Raw genomic sequence first — 24,091 nt, 5'->3', positions numbered from 1 at the left:
TGCTCCCCCTCCAGCCACACTGCAGCCCCTCATGGCAGGGATGCTCCTCAGTGAATCTGTGCTGTTCCTCTGCAGTGCTGCACTAATGCAATGCCAGGCTTGTTTCCCCTGTGTGCAGCTCCCCAGTCGCTCTCTGAGCCTTTCTGGCACAGGAATGTGGGTGATGGAGAAGGGCTCATGGCAACCCACTGGTGGCTTCTGTGGCTGTGGGGCTGTTTCTGCCTTCCAAAAGGAAGGGGTAGCTCACCACGGTTCAGCCCCATGGGCTTGCTGTTAGCAGCAAAAGGGAGGTGAGGGCAGGTAACGATCCCCTCCTCTCTCACCACCAGCCCCCGTAGGGAAGCACTCGTGGTTGCAGGGAAGGAAAGGAGAGGTGATTTTCCTCTGGGATAACCCATTCTGGAGGTGTGGGCAAGGGGGAGACAGGAGCAGGAGCGTGCCATGGGCACAGGAGCGTGGCTGCATGCTGCCTTAGCTCCCGACAGCCCCCAAATCCAGGCAGCAATGGGGCTGTGCTTCCAGGAGGAACTCTGTGCAGGAATCTGTCTGTCCCAGGGCAGGCTTTGCAGCCCCAGCACACACGGTCTGAATGGTTCTGGGGGTGCCCTCACTGGTGCACGTCCCTGTCTGTGCCTTCTCAATGGAAATGTGCGGAGCAAGTGACTGAGCAAGGTGAAAGGCAGAGAATAAACCCGGGCACCCTCTCGGAGCCATTCAGACTTCAGAGCTGAAGAGGAGGTTGTGTCCTGGGGATCTTTTTCTGTTGCTTTTCCAGCACTAATGAGCGGGGAGGAAGTTGTGCTCTTTGTTCGAGCCTCGTTCACTGATTCCTGTCCCCAGCGAGCCGTGGGGAGGGGATGTGGGATGTGCCAGTGAACACGGGATCATCCCCTTTGCTCCTGAGTTTTAGGAAACAGGCGTTCCTTTTATGAGGCTTTTGGTTTGACTCCTCAGATCAAAACAAGGTCTTGGCTTTAGGCTTCATTTAAGCCTAGTGCAGGGCAATGATGTGCTGTTCTCATCAGTTTTCTGTGTTGCAGGGGGAGCTTTCTGACCTTGAGGCTCCCCCCACAGATCTCTAGGAAGCTTCTTGCTCCATTCTGGAAAGCCAGAGCACCCCAAGCATCACCAGTTTGGCCTTTGCAGATGGGTCTGTCTCTTGCTCCGTCAGGTGTGTTTTAGGCTGTGAAAATGCAGGCTGTGAGAGCATCCAGGCCATGCTCTCCCTTCCCTCTAATTCGAGTGGGTTTTAAAGAGCAGCTCCCAGATTTGGAGCATCCCATCCACAAAACCCAGTGTGAGGCAGGGTGCTTGCTGGATGCCCTCACCCACCCCAGCACCAACCACCCCTCCGGCTAGGTCTCAGCACGACGTTATCCTAATGCGGCATGGATTTCATTAGCTCGTTTGGCTCTGGCTCTCGGAGCCTGGAGATGATTTAATCCAGGAGTGGTTTACAAGGAGGTTTAGTCTGCGAAGCTGAAGAACCCCTTCTGGCTGCCGCGGGTACAGCCGGGCTCGGGGCTGGCCCGGGCCATCAGCAGTAAGGGCGCTGTGCAGCTCTGCACCCTTCTCATCTCGTCAGGCAGATTTCATAGCGTGCAACCACGGCTGGAGCTGCAGCACAAAGGTTGCCCAGGCTGGGGCCTGGGGCTCGGGGCTCGGGGCTCGGGTCAGGAGGAGATGGCTCCCGTGCACACACAGCTCATCCTCCCTCTGGCTCATCAAGGGAAGGTTTACTTAGGAAGCTGCAAAAAATCATTACATATGCTGCTAGTGGCCTGGTTAATTAAGATCTACAGTTCTCTGGGTAGGAAAAGACGACCTATATTTACTGTATGTAGGAAGACATCTGTCAGCTAGAAGCGCTACATACCCCGGTGCAGGTTTGTCCTGCTTTCTGCAGGCTCTGAATTGCAACTGTTCTTAAGCTCTGATGCAGACCAAGTTAATTTTAAGATGACTGTTACTATTCTAAACATAAGGAAGGGCATATTTAGCCTCTCAGTACTCAAGAAGGCAAAACCCCCTGCATGTTTCTAGTAATTTTTCCCTAACAGTTTGCACAAAACAACAACAACAAATCCTATTTGGTTTCTGCAAAAGAATATGTTCGAGGGGGATCGTAAAATAGATTATTTTTAAATCTGCAGATGGTTTCCACATATTCCTCCTCAGCTCGCTGCAGCTTTCCACCTCAGTAAACTGGTTTGTAATTTAGCCGAGGGCTGTGGAGCAAGCGTTCTGTCGTCTTGTTTTTCTTGTTCTCCTCCTTCCCCCCCACCCCGCTTCCTGTCCCCTTTCTCTCTTATCTCCCCTTGCGTTACCCCTCCAACGGGCAGGCAGTGCTGGAAGGGGTGTGAAGGCACGGCTTGGCTTGGTGGCAGCATTCCCTGCATCCCAGGATGAGCCCCTCGAGGTCCCAGCACAGTTGGGGGGCTCAGACTGGGAATCAGGTGATGATGCCGTGGAGCTGTGCCTCCCGCTTCTCCCAAACAGCGCTTCTTCATCGGGAAGCTCCACCACGGTGGGCACGGAGGTGCCTGCTCCCCTCCATCCAGGGCTAGGGGGGGGCTCGTGCCACACGGAAAGGCAGCCGAGGGTTTCTCACAGCTCGGACCAGAGACACACGGCCCCGGGAAAGCTCATTAGAGAAAGGACACACTGGGAGCTGTGCCCCCTCCCCCTGCTCCCTGGAAGAAAACACCGCTTTTTATCCTCTCTTTGTTCTTGCATGCTTCGGCATGATAATTATTGAGATTTCACTGCAGGGCAAGATGATCATTTGACAATGTAAGTGGGGAAAATCATCCGCGTGTTATCCAGCAGCCTTACTCCTATTGCAATGACGGCGAAACTCCTGCAGACTGAAGTGGGGGCAAAGGATTTCCCCCTGAACGGGTGCTTGTCTTGTCAAGATTTCCCAGGATTTGCTTGCAGATGGGAGGATTTGTTCCCCTCCGTATTTTTAATAACCTGAGGTTGCTGATGAATGGCAAAGGACCGAAGTACCTGTTGTATCCCCCTTTGTTTTCATTAGGCGTTTTCCATTTCTGTCATCCTCGGCGATCGTGATTGATTTTTATGAGCAAATATCTTGGTTAGAGCTATTTGGAGTTGTTTGTAGGGTAATGTCTACAGCGGCAACAAAACCCAATTTATAGATCTGGGCAAAATTGATGGAAATGGGGGACAGTCGCTTGCTCTGTGCCACTGGTATCTGTTTGAGGCGGGTGGATGGCAAAAGCTGGTGCTGGGTTTGTGGCTGGGCAGAGCTGTGTGATCACCATGACCTTGGGCTGGGCACTTCCAAGGGCTGTTCTGGGAGTGAGCATGGTTCTGAGGAGGCTGTGACTGGGATAACACGAGGTAATACAAGGGCACCGCAATGTTCTGTTCCTTTGGGTGGGCACATGTGCCCATGGCATTGGCTGTACCGTTGGAGAAGGGATCTCCAGATGCATGCCCTTGTTTGCAAGCCCTTCTTCCTGAGGCTGTATTCCCCGTGCTGTGCTTCATCCCAAACCACCGGCCATCCCCTCAGCGTCCCTCGCTCCGGCCATCCCCCAGGCTGGGTGCTGGAGCTGGGTACCACGGCAGGGAATCACATCTCAGCGATGCAGCGGTGAGGGTGGTGGAGGAGTCTGTTGTCCCCTGTTACCCTGGGGCTGATGGAAATGAGCTGACAGAACAGAGGCAGCATTAGCCTAATTATGGCCATACACGCTACCTCGGTGCTGGATTTTCCTTTCTTAGCGACTTCCTGTTTTCTGCTTTGAGATGCAAATTTCTGCACAGTGCTCGATCCAGATTCTCTCCTCATTAGCATGAAATCGGGCTCGTTCCGCCGCCCTTTAAATAGCAAATTAAACCCAAACTGAGCCTTGGCGCACAAAGGCGCGTGAAGCCCCTGCGACTCGCGGGGGGCAGGAGGGGCTGGTGCGGAGCAGCGCTCAGTTTGGGGAATCACTAAGCCTCGGCAGCAGTTTGCTGCGCCAGGCTTTGCTCCTCATGGCTGAGCAGGAGACGGGAGTCAGCTCGGGAATGGCAGGCGGGCAGAGCTGCGGCTCGGGGGTGCTGGTGGGCACAGAGCCGCTGAGCCCTCAGCCCACGCTGAAGCTGAGGTGGGCACTCACTGAACCTGCAGACTGACGCCTTCCATTGTGCTTCCTCCTGGGAAACGAGGCTTGTCCTAATAGGAGGTTAAGAAAGAATGATGCCAGAAAAATCACTTTTTGAAAGGAGTGTTATCTCAGTGGGGTTTATAGAGTTTATTTCATGCCTGCTCCAGCTCAGCGCTAGGAGAGCTGCAAACACAGGCAGCACTGCTCTGTGCTAAATGTCACTCCAGTAGTGCCGAGCTCGCCTTGGAAATAGAAACACAACCCTCGCTATAAAGCACGAGACGGGAGCTGCGCATCCCTCTGTCAGCCCCGCTGCTCCCGGGCATACCCGGCGTCGCCTTTCCTCTCCCCTTCCCTCCCCCTGCTTGCTGTCACATAATGAGGTTGATAAGAAATTGTCTTGTTAACAGGATTAGCCGTGGAAATCTCTAGTCCCCTCCTATTCATTTTGTAATGCTCTTCATCCTGTTCTCTCGTTTTCCACTGGTGTTACCCGGCTCCGGACCACCTGGAGAGATTCATTCCTCCTCCCCTTTGGCTCCAGCCGGTGTGGCGGGTGCCAGGGATGCTCTGACCACTGCCCGGGGAGTTCCTTCTCCGTGGTGGGTTCCAGGGAAGTGTGTCATTCCTAAGTCGTTTATGCAAAGGAATGGAAGTGTCCCCAGACATTCCTTGTTTCCACGGCGTGTGCCCGTGAAAAGTTCCGCTGTCTCGGAGGCAGATTAAAGCCCGGAGAGGCAGACTCTGCTCCCGCTGATGCCTTGTGAATCCAGGTCTGTGGGAAGCAGAGTTCCGGATTTACCTCTAGGAAAGGGATGTGCAAGGCTGCCCCTTTGGTAAATAATTACACTTGATTTAATAACTCCAACCAGCCCTGCAGGATGCCTTGCTTCCGAGGGAGCTCATAGAAAGAGATCTTCCTTAACATCTGTTTTCCCAAGTTTGCCGGCTTGTGAGCCCGTATCTGGGAAGTAACGTCCAGGTAGCAGCAAATGCATGCTGTGAGTGAGTCCGATGGGGAAGGCAGCGTCTGGAGCCGCCTCTCACCTGTATAAACCGGTCCGTTAATAGCAACATTTGTCATTATCTGGGGTGAAATGAAATTAACACTTGTGGTTTCCTCCAGCACCTTCCCCCGTCGCGTTAAAACGCAGCCTTTCACTTCCCCTCCCCAAAGGCTTCCCGTGCACAAAACCAGAGCTTCTCTTACGCCTTTTGCTGCCCAGACAGCGATACGCAGATGGTAAAGCCATCGCACGGAGAGTAAAGGGACAGAGATGCTAATTGTTACATGGGCTGTCAGAGCTGCGGAGCCGATGCGTGCTTTAGGACGGGGAGAGCCGGGGCCCTGCGTGGAGGGGGAGCTGCGGCGCCGTGATTCCCACCCGGCGCGTTCCCTGTGAAGGCAGTAATTCATCCACCGGGAGCGCGCGGACCCCCCGGCTCCTCGGGAGCCCTTTGTCACGCTGCCGGTGATGAATCCCTTGCGGTGGGGATCGCACCTGAGCAGCCGGTGAGAGCCGTGGTGTGAGACACTGGTGTGAGCTGCAGGCACTGCCCTGGGGCTGCCAACGCCAGCACCCGATTTCACCCATCCCATCCTTGTGCTGGTGCCTGTTTTCCTAAAATCCCTGCCTCCGGAGGTTGTTTCTGCCCGCTCCTGCTCCGCACTGCATGCCCCTGGTCCCCTTGCAGGCTCTCTGTGCTGTGGGGAGAGGAGAGTGCCCGGGAGTTGTGCACCCTGGTGCGCGCTGGCTGCAGAGCCCCACTGATCCGCAGGGGCAGGGGGCTTGTCCCTGGGGTGCCCAGGAGTGGGGGCCTGTCACCGTGGCTGCCGGGCAGCAGAGTGCCAGGGAGGTGACAGCGACATCCTCCCTTTAAACCTTTCCTGCGTGTCTCTCTCTCTCCTGTTTGTTCCCTCTCAGAAAAGCCATTTAAATGTAATTCCATTCTTAAACCCTCTCCCTCATGCGTGCCTAATGAACGTCAGGCAGAGGGGCCGGAAACGGGCCCGGGTAGGATCCAATCTCGCCGAGTGTCGACAAGTCATTTGGAAGAAGCCCTGGGAGCGCGCCCGGTTTTATTACAGCGTAATTAGGAACAGAATCTTGTTGCGAGAGCAGAATGAGAGATGGGTGTTAATCCTGTAACGGGAGGAGACGGAGCCGTGTTTATAAAGGAGATTAAGGAGGGGAGGTGGAAAGCCGGTCACGGCTCCTTGATTTCCACCCCTCCTCTGCTGCTCCCCCCGCTCTGGCTCCGCAGCAGCAGCAGGACTGTGGCCGGGGTGCCTGCCCGTGCTCCTGCCGCAGCACTGGGGAAAGGGCTTGTGTTAATGGCCGGATCTCCAGGTCTGCAGGGGGATGCTCCCAGCCAAGCCTCTGGTGCCCGCAGGAGCAGGCAGCAGCTCCACAGGGCAATGGGCAGGCTCTGAGAACAGGCAGCAGCCCGTGTTGTGCCCTCTCTGGATGCAGCTACTGCAGTCGTGGGGATGAGTTTTCTGGGGCACAGTGCTCTCTTCAGGTAAAGGGTTGAGGAGGAGGAGGAGGACAGAGGAGCCCTTTGGCACAGAGCCTGACCCACTTGCTCGGCTGGCATTGATTGTGTTATGGATGCCCATGCAATTCGAGGTGGGAATGCTCGGCTGGGTGCACAGCAGCTCTGCCAGGCAGGAGAGATGTGCTGCCTCTGACAGGGCTGGGGAGCAGCCACCACTGTGCACTCCCTTGGGATCCCCACTGCAGGCAAACATGGACATCAATCTGCTGGATATCATGCAGCTCTGATTGAATCTGCAGTTGTGCATCCTCTTTAATATCTCTGGGATGGATGGATCTTTAATCTTGGGTTCCTTGTCCCCAGGGAAGCCCCATGCCAGGCAGATGTCATCCCGGAACAGCAGCCATAGCAGAAAAGTGCTGTTACAGCAGCAGCAAAGCACAGGCTTTGTCGGGGCTTCCCCCTCCATGCCAAGTCCCCAGGAGACGTTTGTCACTGCAAACATGGACAGGCATAGCACCAAGCAGTTACTGGACTTGTCTGGGATGCCTTGGGATGCATATACTCCAAGTATGGCTAATTCATAAATGCTGGCACCTATTGATTCTTCAGTACCAAGAGAAAGTTCTCTCGTTAGTCTTATGAACTATAAATGTGCTCTCTGCTGAAGCTCTGACCCCGTTGGCTTTGTGAATCTATACTGCATGGAGCAGCAGCTGTAACCTGTATTGACTGCAGCTTTCCTCCTGCAATTGGAGGGGCCCTGGGACTAAGACAGGAGTCACCACGGGATATGGGAGAGGATTTTGGTAACAGCAAATACATGTGTTTGTGTGACCCTCCTGGTGTTTGCCACGTGGGAGAGCCCCCAGTATCCTTGTGTTTCTCCCTGATTGAGGAGCAAGCTCCTGAGGCCGGTGGGGCTCCTCCTGTACAAAGGTGGATGAGAGGGGCTTTGGTGAGGCACTTCCGGAGGCAGCAGCTCAGGTCTGGCTGGAAGAGTTATTAGAGGCACATCGCTCCCGTCTGACCACGGGTGTACTTAATCCTCTGCTTCCCGTAAAGCTTTTCCTCCTCCTGGCAGGCAGAAAGATCTGATTTTATTCAGCGACCTTTGGCGTTAATCTCGCTGGCAAACTCAGCACTAAGGCACTGTGGTGAGGTCTCTGTCAGCGCCTTTTACATCAGTTATTGCCCTGCATCTTCAAAGCCACAGTTAGCAAGGGGTTAAATGCCTCCTATCGCTCCATGGTAGAGAGGTGGGTAGCAAACCCTGCAGATTCTGGGGTCAGTAGGTGCAGGAAGGGCTCAGTTTGCACTCCCATCCGGCACTGCCTCCATGTGCAGCCCTTCTCATCATCTCCTACTATCCCGGCAGGAGCTTGAGGCTCTGCTTGTCTTTGCCTCTGTGTGTGTGCGAGTTCGGCTCTCATGGACTGCTGCTGCCCCATGTCCCGGGGCAGGGATGCAGCACGATGGTTTCTGGCTCCCTGTACATCATCCCAGCTTGTGCAAGGCTTTGTTTCCAGAGGGGGAGCACAGCATGTCTGTGAGCGGGGCTGTGGTTAACCATGCACTGACTTGTGTGTGGTTATATGGGGACCAGTTGTGGTTGCTGAGGACTTTGCAAAATGTGGCTCCTGCTGCCATGGCAAGCTGCTCCCCCAAATGCCAATGCTCTTCTCTTGCTGGTTTGATGGGAGATGAAACATTAATGTTTGATTTGCATGTTATCTCGGTTCACTTGCAAGAGCACTGCCCCCTTTCCTCTTACAGAGGTTTTCACCAGTCCCTTGATGCCTCCGGCTGGTGGCACAGAGCACGAGATGCACCATGGAGCATCTGCTCCCAGTTGTATACTGGCACAGTGTGCGTGCTGCTGTCCTTGTGCTGCAGCATGGAGGCAAAGCGGTGCCTGAGGTTTTGGGGGGGGGGCTGACCCCTCCAAGCAGGGCTGGGGATGCAGGCACCGTGATGTGTGCAGATTGCAGCTCATGGGAGGTGTGGGGATGGTCACCACAGCACGGCATTCCTGCTGCTCCCAAGGAGAACCTGTGCCTCGTGCTAACGGCAGCTGGCTGCATTGCCATTTCTTTGCTGTTTCAAGTCCCTAATACTCTTGTATCAAGCAATTAGTGTCAAGCACACACATCAAGCTAAGCTGCAGCTGGAGCGGGGTAGTGCCAGCAGAGCTCAGGGCTGCCGCTGCTTTGGCTCGTGCTGGGGATGTGCTCCCTGGGTGAAGAGCCCTGTTTTCTGCCAGTCTGTCACCTCGAGTGCTCGCAGGGAGAGACTGCTGTGGTCCTCTCCCTGCAGCTAGGCCGCTCTGGGAGCGTGTGTCTCTAGTCCTGTATTGTGCTCGTGCTTCTCCTGCACTGATGGGTTTGACTCCACCTAAACCATGAACATCCTTCCAGAAGAAAAGCACATTGACTGGCCTCATCAAGGAGATCCTGGTTTGCCAGGCATAGTGCAGGAGCTGTTTGCAGCCATTACTGCTTTAAAGGCTGGGTTTAAAGGTTTTATCTCTGCTCTACTTCTGCCTCTCTGCATTTGCTGTGCTGGGTATGGGGTGGTTTGGCTGGCAACCGTCAGTGGACCTTCCGCTCCCAGCTGAGGCTCAGTGGAGGCTGGTGCTGGAAGAAACCCCGGAGAAGCCGGGTTTGAAGTCTTGCTGTCACTGTTGGCACTGGCAGTGGGGCAGGGGACCTTCTCCCCGCTCCCTCCGCCTAGCCTGCTCTCTGTGTAGCTGCTCTGTTGTGCCACAGTGCAGCTCTTTCCATTTGTGTTAATTACTGCTCTTATTCATGATGGATTATAGGGGTCAGGCTGGCTCCATGAGCAGATCCAAGGGTTCTTTCCCCATGTGCTTTGGCGTGCACCAGGCTCCAAAACTTGCTGCCTGGAGGGGGCTGTGCTGCCCTGCCTGCTCTCCTGCATCCTCCTCCCAGGGCTCAAATACCAGCTGAAGCCCTTATTTGTTTTCACATGCTTCTAAGTAAGTTAAGCTAATTATTAACTCAGTGGGACAGACTCACTTTTAATTGTGGCGTTGCTATGCAGCGTGGTGGCGGAGCATCGTGCTGCCGGAGCATCGTGCTGAGCGCTCTCCTCCTCATCCTCTGCAGCCACAGTGCCGCTGCAGCTCCATGGCCAGAGCTCATTGCTGAATCCAAGCCCTAGGAGGTGCGTGCTTGGGTTGGGTGCACTTGCTGCAGGATGAGTGCTGGAGGGCGCAATACTGTGCCCATGAGCAGGGACTGATGCACACATGAGGCTGCAATGGCAAGTGCTGGGTCAGAGCTGGCTCACTCACCTCCTCCTCCCTTTGTGTCTCCAGAAAATAGGTTTTTTATTACTTCTTATGGAGGTTTGTACATATCGGACGTGCAGAAGGAAGATGCCTTGTCCACCTACAGGTGTATCACCAAGCACAAATACAGTGGGGAGACGCGGCAGAGCAACGGAGCCAGGCTCTCGGTCTCAGGTGAGCACGTGGCTGCGGGTGATGGGAGCCCTGCCTGCAGGCCTGATGCAGCTCAAGGTGTCCATCCTTGCCCGTGTGCCAGCTCCCTGCCTGCACGCTGGGTGCGTGGCTTCCTTGGGTGCAAGAGGGAGCGATGGCATCGCTACCTCCCATCCCTGCAGCAAGAGGACGTCCCAGTGCGGGGGTAGGAGGTCCCATTGAGGCTATACAAGGGGTTTGTGCTGTTTCACATGTACCCCCGAGCACGCACCCCCCAGCGCTGGCCGCAGCCGCGCTGCGCAGTACCCGGAGCGAGAGGCGACAGGGTGCGATGCGATGCGATGTGACAGCCCGCGATGTGAGCAGCCTGACGCGATGTGACGAACATGCAAGCGATACTGCAGCGCAGGCAGTGCAGTCCCCAGTGCCGGGTATCCCGGGGCGCTCCCGGCTCCGCTCACTGCCCAAATTACTCCGCTCGGGAGGGAGTTTGCCTGACTCGCAGCCGCTCGGCTGCGGCGCGCCCGCTTCCTGCCATATGCTTTAACTGTCCTCGGGTGCACAGGCTGTGGCTTCCACATCAGCTCCTCGAATTAACCCCATAGAGGGTAGGGAAAGGGTCCAGGCTGGGCTGGGGCTTCCCTGACCTTCCCTATGCTTCTTAGAGACCCGAGGATCCCGTGTCCCTCCCATGTGGCCTGCTCCAAGGAGCCCATGCAGCCGCTGAATGTACCATCCCCTCCCCATGCATGTTCGATCTGTCCCATTCCCCTCCTGGTCGCTGTCATTACTGACACGTCACAGCGTTTCACTTCTGTTTGGGAGTAATGAAAGAGGTTTCTTTCCCCTGGAATTTAATTTCACGCCTGAGACTTGGTGCCCGATGGGCCCCTTTGCTTGTACATTTTGAAATGTGCCACAGAATTTGTGTATTTTGCACCAATTAGGTGTCGCCTTGAGTAATTCCTCCGGTGCTGAGTTTATTCATCCCATCAGCTAGTCAGATGCATTTTCCCACCCACCAGCCCTGGCTCCCAAGGGATGCACCGGATGTCCCAGGTTGCCCAGGCCACCCTGTGCCCAGTGAGGATGTGGCTGGCATCCTGCGCTCCTGCCCAGCAGAGCCATTGGCTGATGGGGATGGGGATAGCTGCTCTCACGGCTGGGGCATGGTGGTGATGGTGTCACCATGCCAGGGCCTTTCCTGCTGTCGCTGTGTCCCTCTTCTCCACGTGAGCCTGTTTCCTCTCCAACCTAGACCCGGCAGAGTCCATCCCCACGATGCTAGACAGCTTCCAGTCCCGGGAGGTGAGGGCGGGCCGCCCGGTGGAGCTGCCCTGCATCGCCTCAGGATACCCCAACCCGGCCGTGCGGTGGATCAAGGACGGGCGCCCGCTGCCCACTGACAGCCGCTGGACCAAGCGCATCACGGGGCTGAGCATCAGTGACCTGCGCGTGGAGGACAGCGGGACCTACATCTGCGAGGTGACCAACACCTTCGGGTCCGCAGAGGTCACGGGGACCCTCACGGTCATAGGTGAGAGCTGGCGGGGAGGCTCCCGTCCTCGGCCTTCTTAAACATAAACCTTTATAAAGCCTTAAAGGTTTTACGCAGGCACAGAAATTACGAGCCTTGTATTTCAGCATTGCACGCTGGAAGCGATGCAACGTGTGCGATGTGGTGCTGAGAGCACTTGCAGGAGGTTTATCACGCTGCAGCAGCGGGGCTGCAGACGTCTCCTGATTTAGTGCTTCAGTCAGGGCAGGGCGAGGGGCCTCGGGAACATTCAGAGCAGTGCTGGGGGATGTAAATTGCTGGCTGGTGATGTTGGTTTTACATTAGGTGCCTCTGCGCTTTGTTTGGTTGATTTACATAAAAGAAGCTGCAGCCAAACAGTAAACACCATCTGGGCAGGCCAAGCATTCATCATGTGCTTTGTTCCTTGTCTCCTGTCACTGGGATCCTGGTGGTACCAGAGCTGCCAGAACCAGCATGCAAAGTGTGGGCCTTACCTGGAGCGGCGCTGTGGCGAGCACAGCACGCTGAGAGCCACCCTGGCACATCCCCAGCTCAACGTTGTCCCCACCACACAAACCGTGTCCTCTTCCAGCCACCCTGCCGCCTCCCCACCAGGGCCTGCTCTGCCAGGGGCCTGGGGCTCACACTAAAAGCTGGGCTGTCGGCAGCAGGGGCAGTGGGGGGCCGCCTGCCTGTGTGCAGTGACATTTTACGTGTAGTCAGGCTGGTGTTTCCAGTTCAGGAAAGGCAGAGAGGCACAGGAACGGTGAGACACCATCACCACTCTCACCCTTTCTCGCACAGACCCTCTGCGTGTGACCCTCACACCAAAGAAGCTCAAAACAGGCATCGGCAGCACCGTCATCCTCTCTTGTGCCCTCAGCGGGTCCCCCGAGTACGTTATCCGCTGGTACCGCAACACGGACCTCGTGGTGGTGGATGACTACATCTCCATCCGGGGCATCAGCAATGAGACCCTCCTCATCACGGCTGCGCAGAAGAGCCACTCTGGAGCCTACCAGTGCTTTGCCACCCGCAAATCCCAGACAGCACAGGACTTCTCCATCATCATGCTGGAGGGTGAGCTGGCTTCCTTGGGGTGGGGGGGGGGGTTAGGGAGGGCTTTCCTTGGCCCCTCTCCAAGCTGCCACATTCCCGAGGTGCAGCAGGGTGCTTTGTGCATGGCTGGAGTGCAGTGAGACCTACAAGGGTGGGGGATCCTGGGGCCAGACTGCCACACTTCTTGGGCTGTGCATGCCATCTGCAAGCAACTTAGGGATGCAGCACAGCGGGGATGGGGAAGGACCAGAATAAGAGCTGACTTGCCCATCCCCATCCCCTGGGCCAGGCAGGTGTCCCCTCTCCGATGCACATCACTGGGTGTCTGGACCAGGGATGTGCCCCTCAGCATCTCCCTGCCGCAGGGATGCTTGGCAGGGATGCAGGGCTCCTCTCCAGGCGGGAGCTCAAAGCCGGGTGACTCTGCTGTCGGTGCCTGCCGCTCCCTGACCCCCGTCCCGCTGGGTGCCCCCCAGATGGGACCCCCCGCATCGTCTCCTCCTTCAGCGAGAAGGTGGTCAACCCGGGGGAGCAGTTCTCCCTGATGTGCGCCGCCAAGGGGGCCCCGCCGCCGACCGTGACCTGGGCACTGGACGACGAGCCCATCCCGCGGGACAGCGGGCACCGCACCAACCAGTACACCATGTCGGACGGCACCACAGTCAGCCACATGAACGTGACGAGCCCGCAGATCAAGGACGGCGGCGTGTACCGGTGCACCGCGCGGAACTCGGTGGGCAGCGCCGAATACCAAGCGCGAATAAACGTAAGAGGTGCCTGTCTACTTTTAAATATCAGAATAGGACTTGTACTGGGCTTTTGGTTGTGTTCTGTTTCCTAGCCGATGGCTCTTCCTCGCCTCTCCATCCTCTTCCCAGCTGCAGGGGTCTCCCTGGCTGCCCTGATCCCATTCCCTGATTCCCCACTTGCTCACACGCCTGCCCACAGCGTTGAGCTTCCCTGACGTTTAAAACCAGGGATTTAAGTGCACAGCACTTGGTGACTTTGGAAAACCAGAGCTTGGCTTTGCAGAGGGAAAAAGGCAGCGTTCTCCCCATTGGGGTCCACTCTGTCCCCATGGAGGTCCTGCCAAGGGGTTGTTCAACACCTCCCCAAGGAGCCCTGTGCATGGAGAAGGCCACGGTGAGCACAGAAGCATCCCATGCTCTCCCTGGCAGGGAGCGTGCCTGCCGGCGCAGGGATCTACATGACAAACGATGATGAGGCAGCACATGAAATCGTGGAAAATGAGCTTTGATTTGTCATGTCTGTGTTTTCTTTGTCTGCTAAAAGCCATGGCCACGTTAATCACCGTGTTATTACGGCTGGAGCGTGTTGCTCGGTGTGTTACAGGGACGTGTGTTTAGGCACGGGGTTTGGTATAAGCCCCTGCCCATTCATAAACACCAATTAAAGCTTCCAAGCTTACAGGTGGGAGTGAGACAGAGGCAAGGCAGCGTTTATTTGTCTCCGGAGGGGGTGAAGGGCTGGGTTTGCTGGGTCTCACGTTTGCAATGGATCTGGTGATTTTCTGGCTGGGATCCCAGGAGAGTCGGGATTTTGCTGCCGTTTACTGCTAAATTTGGAGCGAGTTCATCCCTCAGCAGTGAGAAGCCAGAGCAGCCTTTTCAATGAGGACGTTGCCTTGTCTCCCTTGCTCCTCTCCCAGCTCTTGATGGGCTGTCACTAGATAAGATTCAGGCTTTTTTTGCCCCGGAATGGAGCAAGTCCCTCAGACAGGCCCCGGAGACAGTTACAGAACCAGATGCTAATTTCTTTTCTCCTGCTCATTTTCTTAACACGTCCCAGCATGAGAACCACCATCCATTGGCTTATCCTGAGTGTCTGTTAAGCCGTTATCCTGCTCTGCCCTTAGGACGAGGAGTCAAGATAGGGTTAAGCTTTAGATTAGTCTGCTATTTTATGCAGTGGCTGGGAGAACAATGTAATTATTGATGCATGAAACCTCTTGTTGAAATTACTCACCTGCAGCATCCTGCCAGCATGGGAGCCAGCCAGAACGTGGTGACTGTCTGGCTTTTCAGCCACACTCAGTTCGCCAGTGGGAGGCTGAGAGGGGTGTGTTTTAGGGGAGGTAAAATACATTCCCAATGGAAGCCAGGCTCCCGGAGCAGCTCTTGTCAAGGATGTTTGGCACAAGCGGGCAGCTTCCTTCCAAGCGAGGCAGAGTGTGGCTGCAGGTGGGGGGGGAGTGCTCCCCAGCCCTCTGCAGTCCCTGTGGCTGAAGGCACTGCTTAAAGGAACTGGTAGAGGACCACAGCCACCATCCACAGCAGCGCTGCTGTAGGCATGTGTGATAGCTATCACATTTAGCCGATGAGCGTGCTCAGAGAGGAGCCTATGCCTGCTCCTCACCCAAAACCAGGATGGGTCCCAACCGTTCTGGTTACCTCCTTCGCCTGTGAGGCTCATCTGAAATAGCAGCAGCTCTACATGCAACCAAACCGCCCTTCGGAATTAACCTAGCCTGCCTCTTCCTTCCTTCCCAATATGTAGGTCCCCCGAGCATCCGAGCGATGAAGAACATAACAGCGGTAGCGGGTAGGGACACTTTCATCAACTGCAGGGTGATTGGGTACCCGTATTACTCCATCAAGTGGTACAAGGACTCTCTGCTGCTGCCCGATAACCACCGCCAAGTGGTCTTTGAAAACGGGACTCTAAAGCTGATGGACGTCCAGAAAGGCATGGATGAAGGAGAGTATCTGTGCAGCGTGCTGATCCAGCCCCAGCTCTCCATCAGCCAGAGCGTCCACGTCACAGTGAAAGGTAAGCTGCTGGAGAGGCTTTCCCTGGGTCAGATGGAGAGGCCAACCAAGTTGTGCTGGGGACATCTCTGCAATGAAATGGAGGCAGAGAACATTGCACAGGGGACTCCATGGTTATGCAGTGGCTGTGCCCTGCAGGCACTGCACCGATGGGAGCTCAGCTCCACTGCAGCATACCTGGGGAGCTGGCTCAGCTCCTGCAGAGCGGGTACCTGGAGCTGCTCGTGCTGGCAGCTTCCCTGAGCCATGCTGTATCCATTTCCCACTACAAGCAATGGAGCAAGGATTTACGGTGTAAACACAGAGTATTAAAACATCTAACCTTTGCTTGGATCACCTTCACCCATGTTTTTCTGTGTGTGTTAGCTTTTTAAAATATAATACTCTTGGTCTTCCGAGCGCACAGAACATCTTAAAAGCTTCTCCAGGCCATCAATTATTCAGTCCCATTGAGGGAGCTATCAGTCCTAATGAATTGAGCCGGACGCGTTCCCTGCCAGTGACTCGCTGAGATTGTGCTGAGCTCCATATCTCCCGTGCTCAGAGTTGTCGGGTCGGCCCTGCCCGTCACCAGCACGGTGTTTGCAGTAAATCATTCAGACAAACAGAGCCGCGCTGGGGCCGGAGCTGGCCAATTGTCTTTCTCTGTCTCACCCAGCAGGGCATTCATGGACTGGATTTTGCTCTGATCCCCCTCCTTCCCCTCCCATCCACCATTTTCTTATTAAGAATCAGGTTAGCGAGAGAGTGCATCAAGCTGATTATAGATGCTACCCCTTGATTAGCTAATGCTCTTCTCCAAGGCTTTGCAAAGGGAAGAGTAGGCTGCTGGTAACCTAAGGCAGTGTGGGGAGGACTTCTCTCCCCTTGGGTCTGCAGTGCAGGGGACAGCCAGCCCTGCTTTCCTCACTTAATATAAAGTCCCTTCCTACGTGGGAGCCTCAGGGCCTGAAAAGAGGCCAGAGCTGTGTGAATACTGATCTTCTGGGGAGCATGGGACAGGCAGGGCTGGTGTGGAGAGAGGGTCTATAGGTCATCATTCCATGGCTGCCCAAGATATTCCATGGCCCCGCTTGCTCCATTCCTTGACTGCTCCAGTCAGCAGGTAAAAGGCCTGTGGAAAAGAATTGCAAAGCCCTAGAAGAGAGTCAGAGCAGAGTGAATAAATGTAACTGCACAGCACGAGGAGCACAGGGTGGCGTGGAGCGCTGTAAAGCTTTTATTGCCACAAGTGCCTGCCACCACATTAACTGCCACGAGTGAGTTATGCAGGTCTTTCCAAGCATGTGGTAGTAAAAGCTCTACAGCTCCCCTCCAGTGCTGCTCCCCAGGGACTGGGGGTATACAGCATCCCCGGGCCTTGCACCGAGGGACACTCATGCCCTGGTTTAGATGCTGCCCTGCTTGGGTGACTGGCAGTCTGGGGACCACAGTGCTGACAGCAGCCGTGCTCTGCAGCCAGCAGTGCTGGGGCACCATTGGGGTGATGCTGTTTGCTGGGGTTCCCCTCTGGAGCCGCTGTGGCTGGCTGGGCTGGAAGACCCTCGTGCGTTGTCCTGGGGTATGGACGTGCAGCCAGCTCCTGCTGCAGGCACACGAGAGCCTGGAAGCACTGGAGAAAGAGTCGCAATGGGAAACGAACTGGGAAGGGGAGTTGCAAGCTCCGGTTGTGGGGAGCTTGAGCAGGGATAGCTCTTCTGTTGAGGGAGCCTGTCCTTTTCCTGGTGGCTGGAACGCAGCTGGTGGGGCGTGTTTGAAGGGGCGTGGATCCTCAAGCCCATCCCCACTCTGCAATAGACTGCAGTGCATTCCCAATTAATTATTCATTAATTATGGAAAACAGGCGGCTCTGCCTCCATGTCTCCAGCCGCTTGAGCCACGCTGCTGTAGCTGGAGAAGGCGCAGGAGCTACCTGGTCAGTGTGGGGCCAGGCAGAGCCCTGGAGCAGAGACCTTTGGGATGCTCTGGGCTGGGCATGGGGTGGAGATGGGAGCCCAGGGCTGGGCAGGGAGCTGCTGCTCAGCCTGTACAAGAGGGCAGCTCGTGTCTGCTGAAGGGACAATTGGCAGCCTGCTAATTTAATTAGGGAGACTGCGGAAAGAGGATCTCATCTTCCAGGTGCTGAGCTAATTGTCTCCCTCTCTCCGCTTTCTTCCCCCTCCCACATTGCCAGAGATGCTGCGGTTGCCTAATTAAGTTATCAGAAAGATAATGGCTGGTTCTGAATCCGGTGCCTTTAAGAAGAGCATCCATCTAATGAGTGCTTTTTCTGCAAGCAGATAAATGCTGAGGCGGAATTTCAGCCGGCACGCGCAGGGGGGTGGCCGGGGCTTCCCTGGAGCAGGGCCTGCTCTGCTCTGCAGGTCGCTGTTTCTCCATCCTGCTCTTAGCACGGTGGGAGAGGCCTTCTGCTGTTCTCTGCCTTCATTTCTGGGCAGCATCTCCCCCAGGCCTCACTGCAGCCCATCCCTGCATGGGCTCTGCAGTGTGCCCTGCCTCTCCCTTCAACAGTCCCGCCTCTGATCCAGCCCTTCGAGTTCCCTCCAGCCTCCATCGGGCAGCTCCTCTACATCCCCTGCGTGGTGTCCTCCGGGGACATGCCCATCCACATCACCTGGAGGAAGGACGGGCACGTCATCCTCTCCGGCTCCGGCGTCACCATCGAGAGCAAGGAGTTCATGAGCTCCCTGCAGATCTCCAGCGTGTCCCTCAAGCACAATGGCAACTACACCTGCATCGCCAGCAATGACGCTGCCACGGTCAGCAGGGAGCGGCAGCTCATCGTGCGGGGTGAGTGCCGTGGGGCACATCCAGCCTGGTCCTCATACTGCTGCCGTGGAGGGTGGACAGCAAGGGGTAGGGAGCAGAGATAAGTAATAAGGGTAGAAGGAGAGAACGCTGTTCTCTGGTTGTAGAAAAGGCACAGCAGCAGGCGAGGAGGGCGAGGAGCAGGGCTGAGCCAGGGCACCCGTGTGCCCGCAAGCAAGGAGGAATTGCACGGCACTGATGGGTTTCTCACTACAGTGACCGTCTTTGCTCTCCAATTAGTGCCTCCTCGGTTTGTGGTGCAACCCAACAACCAAGATGGCATTTACGGAAAAGCTGGGGTGCTGAATTGCTCCGTTGATGGTTACCCCCCTCCGAAAGTCATGTGGAAACACGCGAAAGGTAAGGGGGAGACACGGTAGCGAGGGTGGGGACGGCACCGCTCGGCACGGTGCCTCACTGGTGCTCTGTGTCCCCTCCTAGGAAGCGGCAACCCCCAGCAGTACCACCCCATACCCCTCACGGGCCGCATCCAGATCCTGCCCAACAGCTCCCTGCTCATCCGCCACGTGCTGGAGGAGGACATCGGCTACTACCTCTGCCAGGCCAGCAACGGCGTGGGCACGGACATCAGCAAGTCCATGTTTCTCACCGTGAAGAGTAAGTAGCCAGGGCTGTGCCGGTGAAGGTGGCTGTGGCTGTGGGGTGGGTGTTTGTGAGCAGAGCCCTGCCAAAGGTTCCTGCTGCACCAGCCTGGCTCTGGCCTCAGTCCGCGCATCCCCGCGATCGATGTGCGGCCAGGGGAGGGCATTGATTCTGCTCCTCCAGGGACCTGCTTCCCTTTCAGTATTAAACACACTTTGTCTTTAATAAAACAGAGCAATCAATCTACATCATCCAGAAGGAAAGGAAATAGCTGAGCTACTCTGACAGGGATGGGCTGGCAAGTGTTGCTAGACACCATGTTTAAGCTGCGCTTATTATTGGATTCCTCTCCTGCTGCTACCAGAGGAATGCATAATCTCCAGCTCCTCTCTGTTTATTTGGGTTGTTGGTGCTGTGAGCATTCAGACCTCAGAGAGGAGGTGATGGAGGGAGGACCAGCCTATCACGCTTGCTCTTGGGCAGCTCCTGTGCGTCTCCAGAGTGGAGCCGAGTGCTGTGTTCTGTGGTGTTTCTCTCGGTGCCTGTCCCCTCCTGCTTCCCCCGGTGTCTGCTCCCCTCCCCATCCGCTGTGTAATTTATCCCGCCGACTGATGAATCAAACCGAGGCACTTCAAACAAGGCACTTCAATGAGGCGCAGGTACAAAGTCGAGGCGATGAATCCCGAGCGAGCGCGCAGAAGTCTCGAGCCTGAACCGTTGCCTTGTCCCTGCTATCCGCTGTAATTGCATCCCAGGACAGGTTGCTTGCTGACTTGAATAGCACGTAACCTTATTATGCATGTGCTTTTCCATTTCCTGGAGCCCTCGCCGCCTTTGAACAGGGTTGGATGAATAGGTAGACAAAGCGCCACAGCCAATTAAGCATTATATGGGGCTCTTTGGTTTGTTTCGGTGTGGGATTTTTGTTTGTTTAGTGAAATGTCAGGCCAATTAAAGCGATCTCAGCACTGGCGTTCCTGGGAAGCCAGGCCGCTGCGGACAGAGTTAAATGGAGTGAATCAGAACCCAACAACGGGTGCTGGTGGTCAGCAGGAGAGAGGAGGGCAGGCAGCCCCCATCTGCACATCCCCTGCCCCGATACCACAGCGATGGGCTGCGAGGGGCAAGCCGAGGCACCCGGGTCATGCTTCAGACAAGTGAGTGCAGTCCTTGCAGAGCACTGGCAGCTGCACCATCAGGTGATGGGCAAGGAAAGGTGCCCAGCTTCGTACCACTCCAGGAGTGTAACTGTTGGTGCCCCAGCCCAAAGCACTTGCTTTGGTCCAGCCCATGGGGGTTCCCTGGGTAACACGCTCAGGCTCATGTCTGGGATCATCAGAGTCTGTAAGGTGGTGAATGCTGGAGGATGGGAACGTGAACCTGGGCGAACACAGGGCGCAGGTGAGGAGACCACTGGTGCGTGATAAATGCCATTTAGCACATGGCTGCGTGCCTCCCCGGGTGTTGAGAGCAGAGCATGTGGGCTGGACAGGGTCACATCCCGGTTGTGCAGCGCTGCCGGGGTGGTGGCAATGCTTGGAGAGGGGGATCCTCTAATCCATCCTCCCTGGTGCCGTGGTGCTGGCTGAGCGGGTATGGCTGGGGTGCTGGAGGAAGGGCAGCTGCCTGCGTGTCATGGGCACAGCCGTGTTTGGAGGTGTGCTGCCGTACGGCAAGAGCATAACTGATTGCTTCCATGCAATTTGAATTAATCTCATGCTTCAGGTGGAGCTCAGCTAATCAGTGTAGAAAGGAAGCTGAAATGGGCGCAATCAAGTTAACATCACAGAGCCGGCTCCAAACAAGAGAGAGGGGGGCGAGGGAGGCACAGCCCTTGTCACCCTTGTCACTGTTCTCATTCACTTGTCACCACAGGGCTGCAGAGCAGCCCCAGCCCCATGCAGGGTGTCAGAGCGAGCTGGTGACTCTCTCTGTAGCCAGGCTTATCTCTGCCCAGCAAGCAGGACCAGCCTCTTGTCAGGGCCTTGTTAACAAGGAAGCGATGTGCTCGGCAGGGCAGTGGCAAGGGCTGGGCATGGGGAGGACAGAAAGCATCGGAGGCTCTGCTCGAGGGAAGCCTGTCTGCATGGCAGCACTGACCTGGCTCTGACAGCCAGGGACCAGCATTACTGATGTCGCTGCACCCAGAGGTGCAGCCCTCGGAGGGTCCTGTGGTCAGTCCCAAGTGATGCCGTCCCTCTGTGAGCAGCATTGCTGCTCCAGGGCACGTGTCCAGTACCGGAGTGCAAGAGGTGCTGCCTCTGCGCTGTCTATGTGGCTGATTGGAGTTTTCTTATGGCTTGTTCTGCTGCTTCCCCTGCTCTGGACTGTGTGCCACTCTCCTGGGACCACGGCAATTGAGGGAGGTTGATATGTTTGCATCCAAGGAGCTGCTTTTAATCAAACATCAATAAATGCATTTCAGCGAAGCACAGCCTGAAACAGAGCTCCTCTCCTGGGGCTGCTGCTCACTGGGAAGGGGCTGGTGCCTCCACGGCTGCTGCAGCCCTGTCCTGCCCCTTTGGCCCCCGTGGCCATGTACGCCCTCTGCACTGCACTGACCTCAGCTTGGGCTAGAGGAAGGCTGCATGCAGGGGAACAGTGCCCCTCTCCCTGGCACAGCCCTGGCATCGGGCTGCAGGCAGGCAGAGCCGCTGGGGCTGAGGGAAGAGGGTGTGCAGCTTAGGACAGGATGGGGCAGAGCCAGGAGAAGCCTTGCTCTGTTCCTTGTAGCCCTTGGTTTGCCATGCCCTGCACTGTGTGTCCGAGCTCTGCCCCAGCATCCCTACTCTTTGCTCGCAGGCCCTCGGGGCAGGGTTGCTATGGGGCACTGCCAGCGGGCACCACACCGGGCATCACCCTGTCCCAGCCATGTGGGTGCCTGCCCTGCACCCCGCAAACACCAGCAGCTGGGGAGGAAAGGTTTCCTTAGCTGTTAATTGAATTACATTGCCACAGAAAGCCGAGAAGTCGTAGCTCATTAGAGCCTCTTGTGTCCCATTATACCAGTGTGTGTTGCCTCTGCGGATCGTCATTACCATATATTACTGCGGGACTCAGCAGCGCTGTTTGTTTATGCATTACATTTTTCCCTGCTTACCCAGGCTGCCCCGGCCCCCCAGCCCATGGCCCCTGCATGGTGCACACCAGCGGTGTCCCACTGCATGGCACAGGGGCAGCACCAGGGCTTGGCTTAGGAGCAGTGAGCCTGTGGGGAACTTACAGCCACCCCTCACAGCAAGAAGTGCTGCTGCAGCACACGGGGACAGGAGGAGGCAGCTTCATGCCAGGGCTGTGGGTGCTTGGCAGCACCAAGGGCCATTCCTGACCATGCTGCTTGGGCAGCCATGGGATGCAGCCACGCGGGGTGCTGCAGCCCGTCGGGCGGTGAGCGTGGTGTGGGGGTCCCCGTCATCCTCGTTTGTGTATTGGGGTGGCTATGGGTAAAAAAATATCAGTGGTATCTGCAGTGCAAAGGCGGCCTTGCTGATGTGAAATGGCACTCTATATTCTGCCCAGGTTTATATGAGTGAATTATGCAAATCCGTGATGGAAAACATTCTTCCTCTCGTCCTCGGGAGTGTAAAACCTTAGTCAATAATTCATACCCGCACGTCTCAGACTGGAGGCTTTCTCTTCATTATGGTGTGCGCTTGGTTATTTGTCTTTCACGTTTTATTGTCTACCCCGGTGTAATGCTATGCATTATAAAATTTATCTGCTTCATTATTTTATGATGCTGAGCTGTATAATGCAGCGAGACGGTTCCGCTCCGGGCTGCGTGGCCTCCTGCTGAGACCCGCATCCACCCCGCTGGGCTCTGTGCTGGGACTGGGCAGCCACAGTGTCCCCCCGGTGACCCCCTGCCTCCCCGCAGTCCCGGCCATGATCACCTCCCACCCCAACACCACCATCGCCATCAAGGGGCAGACCAAGGAGCTCAACTGCACGGCGCGGGGCGAGCGGCCCATCATCATCCGCTGGGAGAAGGGCGACACCGTCATCGACCCCGACCGCAACATGCGCTACGCCATCACCACCAAGGACAACGGCGACGAGGTCATCTCCACCCTCAAGGTGAGGGCTTGGGTCCCGCACCCGCCTGGGCTGCCTGGTGCCTTGCATGGGTCTGAGCCAGGGGATGGGAGGTTTGGAGGGTGACCTGCTTCCATGGGCACAGGTCCTGCAGGGCTGGGAGCAGGCTGCGGCACTGGGGGAAGGCAGGGGCATGGTGTTCAGGGCAGCTCAGCCTGAACTGGCTCCTCTCCTCTCCCTGAAACCTTCACAGCTGAAACCAGCTGACCGTGGGGACTCGGTCTTCTTCTCCTGTCATGCCATCAACTCCTATGGCGAGGACAGAGGCTTGATCCAGCTCACCGTCCAAGGTACTCATTTCCCTATGTGCAAGCCCCTGGGTGCAAAGCCTCGCTGCGGGCATCCCCTGATCCTGGAGGCTTTTCTCCCTGCAACCCCTCACCTGCCCCTGTGTCCCCAAGAGCCCCCTGACCCACCAGAGCTGGAGATCCGCGAGGTGAAGGCCCGCAGCATGAACCTGCGATGGACGCAGCGGTTTGATGGCAACAGCATCATCACCGGCTTCGACATCGAGTACAAGAACAAGTCAGGTAGGTGACGGCCACCCTCCCCTCTCCTCCCCTCCCCGTGGGGCTGCGCTGCGGCCGCTGTGTCCTGGGACCTCCGGGGGAATAGTCTGCATCCCGGTGCCTTTGATGAAGAAAGGGGAGAGCGGCATTAATGAAATATGTTAATTTCTGTTGGATGGGAGCATTTGAAAGGGAATATTAAAAGAGACAATATTTGCAAGAGCCAGCCCCAGCCTGCACAACAGCGAGGAGGGGGAAGCAGCACCTCTCCGTGGAGGCTGGAGATGAAAGCTGGAGGTGCTTGGGGCCTTCACCTACCTGAGCATGGCTCTCTCGGCGCTGCGGGCCCCAGGGTGGGATGCCGATGCTGATCCTCCCGCCTCGCTTTGCCAGATTCCTGGGATTTCAAGCAGTCTACGCGCAACATCTCCCCAACCATCAACCAGGCGAACATCGTGGACCTGCACCCGGCCTCCGTGTACAGCATCCGCATGTACTCCTTCAACAAGATCGGGCGCAGCGAGCCGAGCAAGGAGCTCACCATCAGCACGGAGGAAGCAGGTACCGCTCCCAGCAGGGGCACAGCGGCTGGCGGGCAGGGTTGTATGGTGAATCTGGCT

General features: G+C 56.4%; 1 protein-coding gene across 4 annotated transcripts in view; it reads left to right on the top strand.

The window, feature by feature from the left end:
* DSCAML1 (DS cell adhesion molecule like 1) overlaps nucleotides 1-24,091 on the top strand; it is a 93,603-nt gene that overhangs the window by 55,336 nt on the left and 14,176 nt on the right. The window contains exons 4-15 of one of the 4 annotated variants that reach the window (XM_062608545.1): nucleotides 9,964-10,110; nucleotides 11,348-11,626; nucleotides 12,413-12,688; nucleotides 13,144-13,440; nucleotides 15,185-15,457; nucleotides 17,968-18,246; nucleotides 18,505-18,624; nucleotides 18,706-18,882; nucleotides 22,745-22,944; nucleotides 23,156-23,252; nucleotides 23,364-23,492; nucleotides 23,865-24,032. In XM_062608545.1, coding sequence (XP_062464529.1) covers nucleotides 9,964-10,110; nucleotides 11,348-11,626; nucleotides 12,413-12,688; nucleotides 13,144-13,440; nucleotides 15,185-15,457; nucleotides 17,968-18,246; nucleotides 18,505-18,624; nucleotides 18,706-18,882; nucleotides 22,745-22,944; nucleotides 23,156-23,252; nucleotides 23,364-23,492; nucleotides 23,865-24,032 — 2,442 coding nt within the window. Of the gene's footprint in view, nucleotides 1-9,963; nucleotides 10,111-11,347; nucleotides 11,627-12,412; nucleotides 12,689-13,143; nucleotides 13,441-15,184; nucleotides 15,458-17,967; nucleotides 18,247-18,504; nucleotides 18,625-18,705; nucleotides 18,883-22,744; nucleotides 22,945-23,155; nucleotides 23,253-23,363; nucleotides 23,493-23,864; nucleotides 24,033-24,091 lie in introns of those variants that run through there. The other 3 variants (XM_062608546.1, XM_062608547.1, XM_062608548.1) reach the window with 3 other exon arrangements.

Source organism: Pezoporus occidentalis, unplaced genomic scaffold (genome assembly GCF_034315485.1).
Source record: "Pezoporus occidentalis ecotype Australia unplaced genomic scaffold, CSIRO_AGI_Poc_V1 ctg130, whole genome shotgun sequence".
Taxonomy (NCBI): domain Eukaryota; kingdom Metazoa; phylum Chordata; class Aves; order Psittaciformes; family Psittacidae; genus Pezoporus; species Pezoporus occidentalis.
Note: the sequence above shows the minus strand (reverse complement) of the source record. Positions and strands in the feature narration are given on the sequence as shown.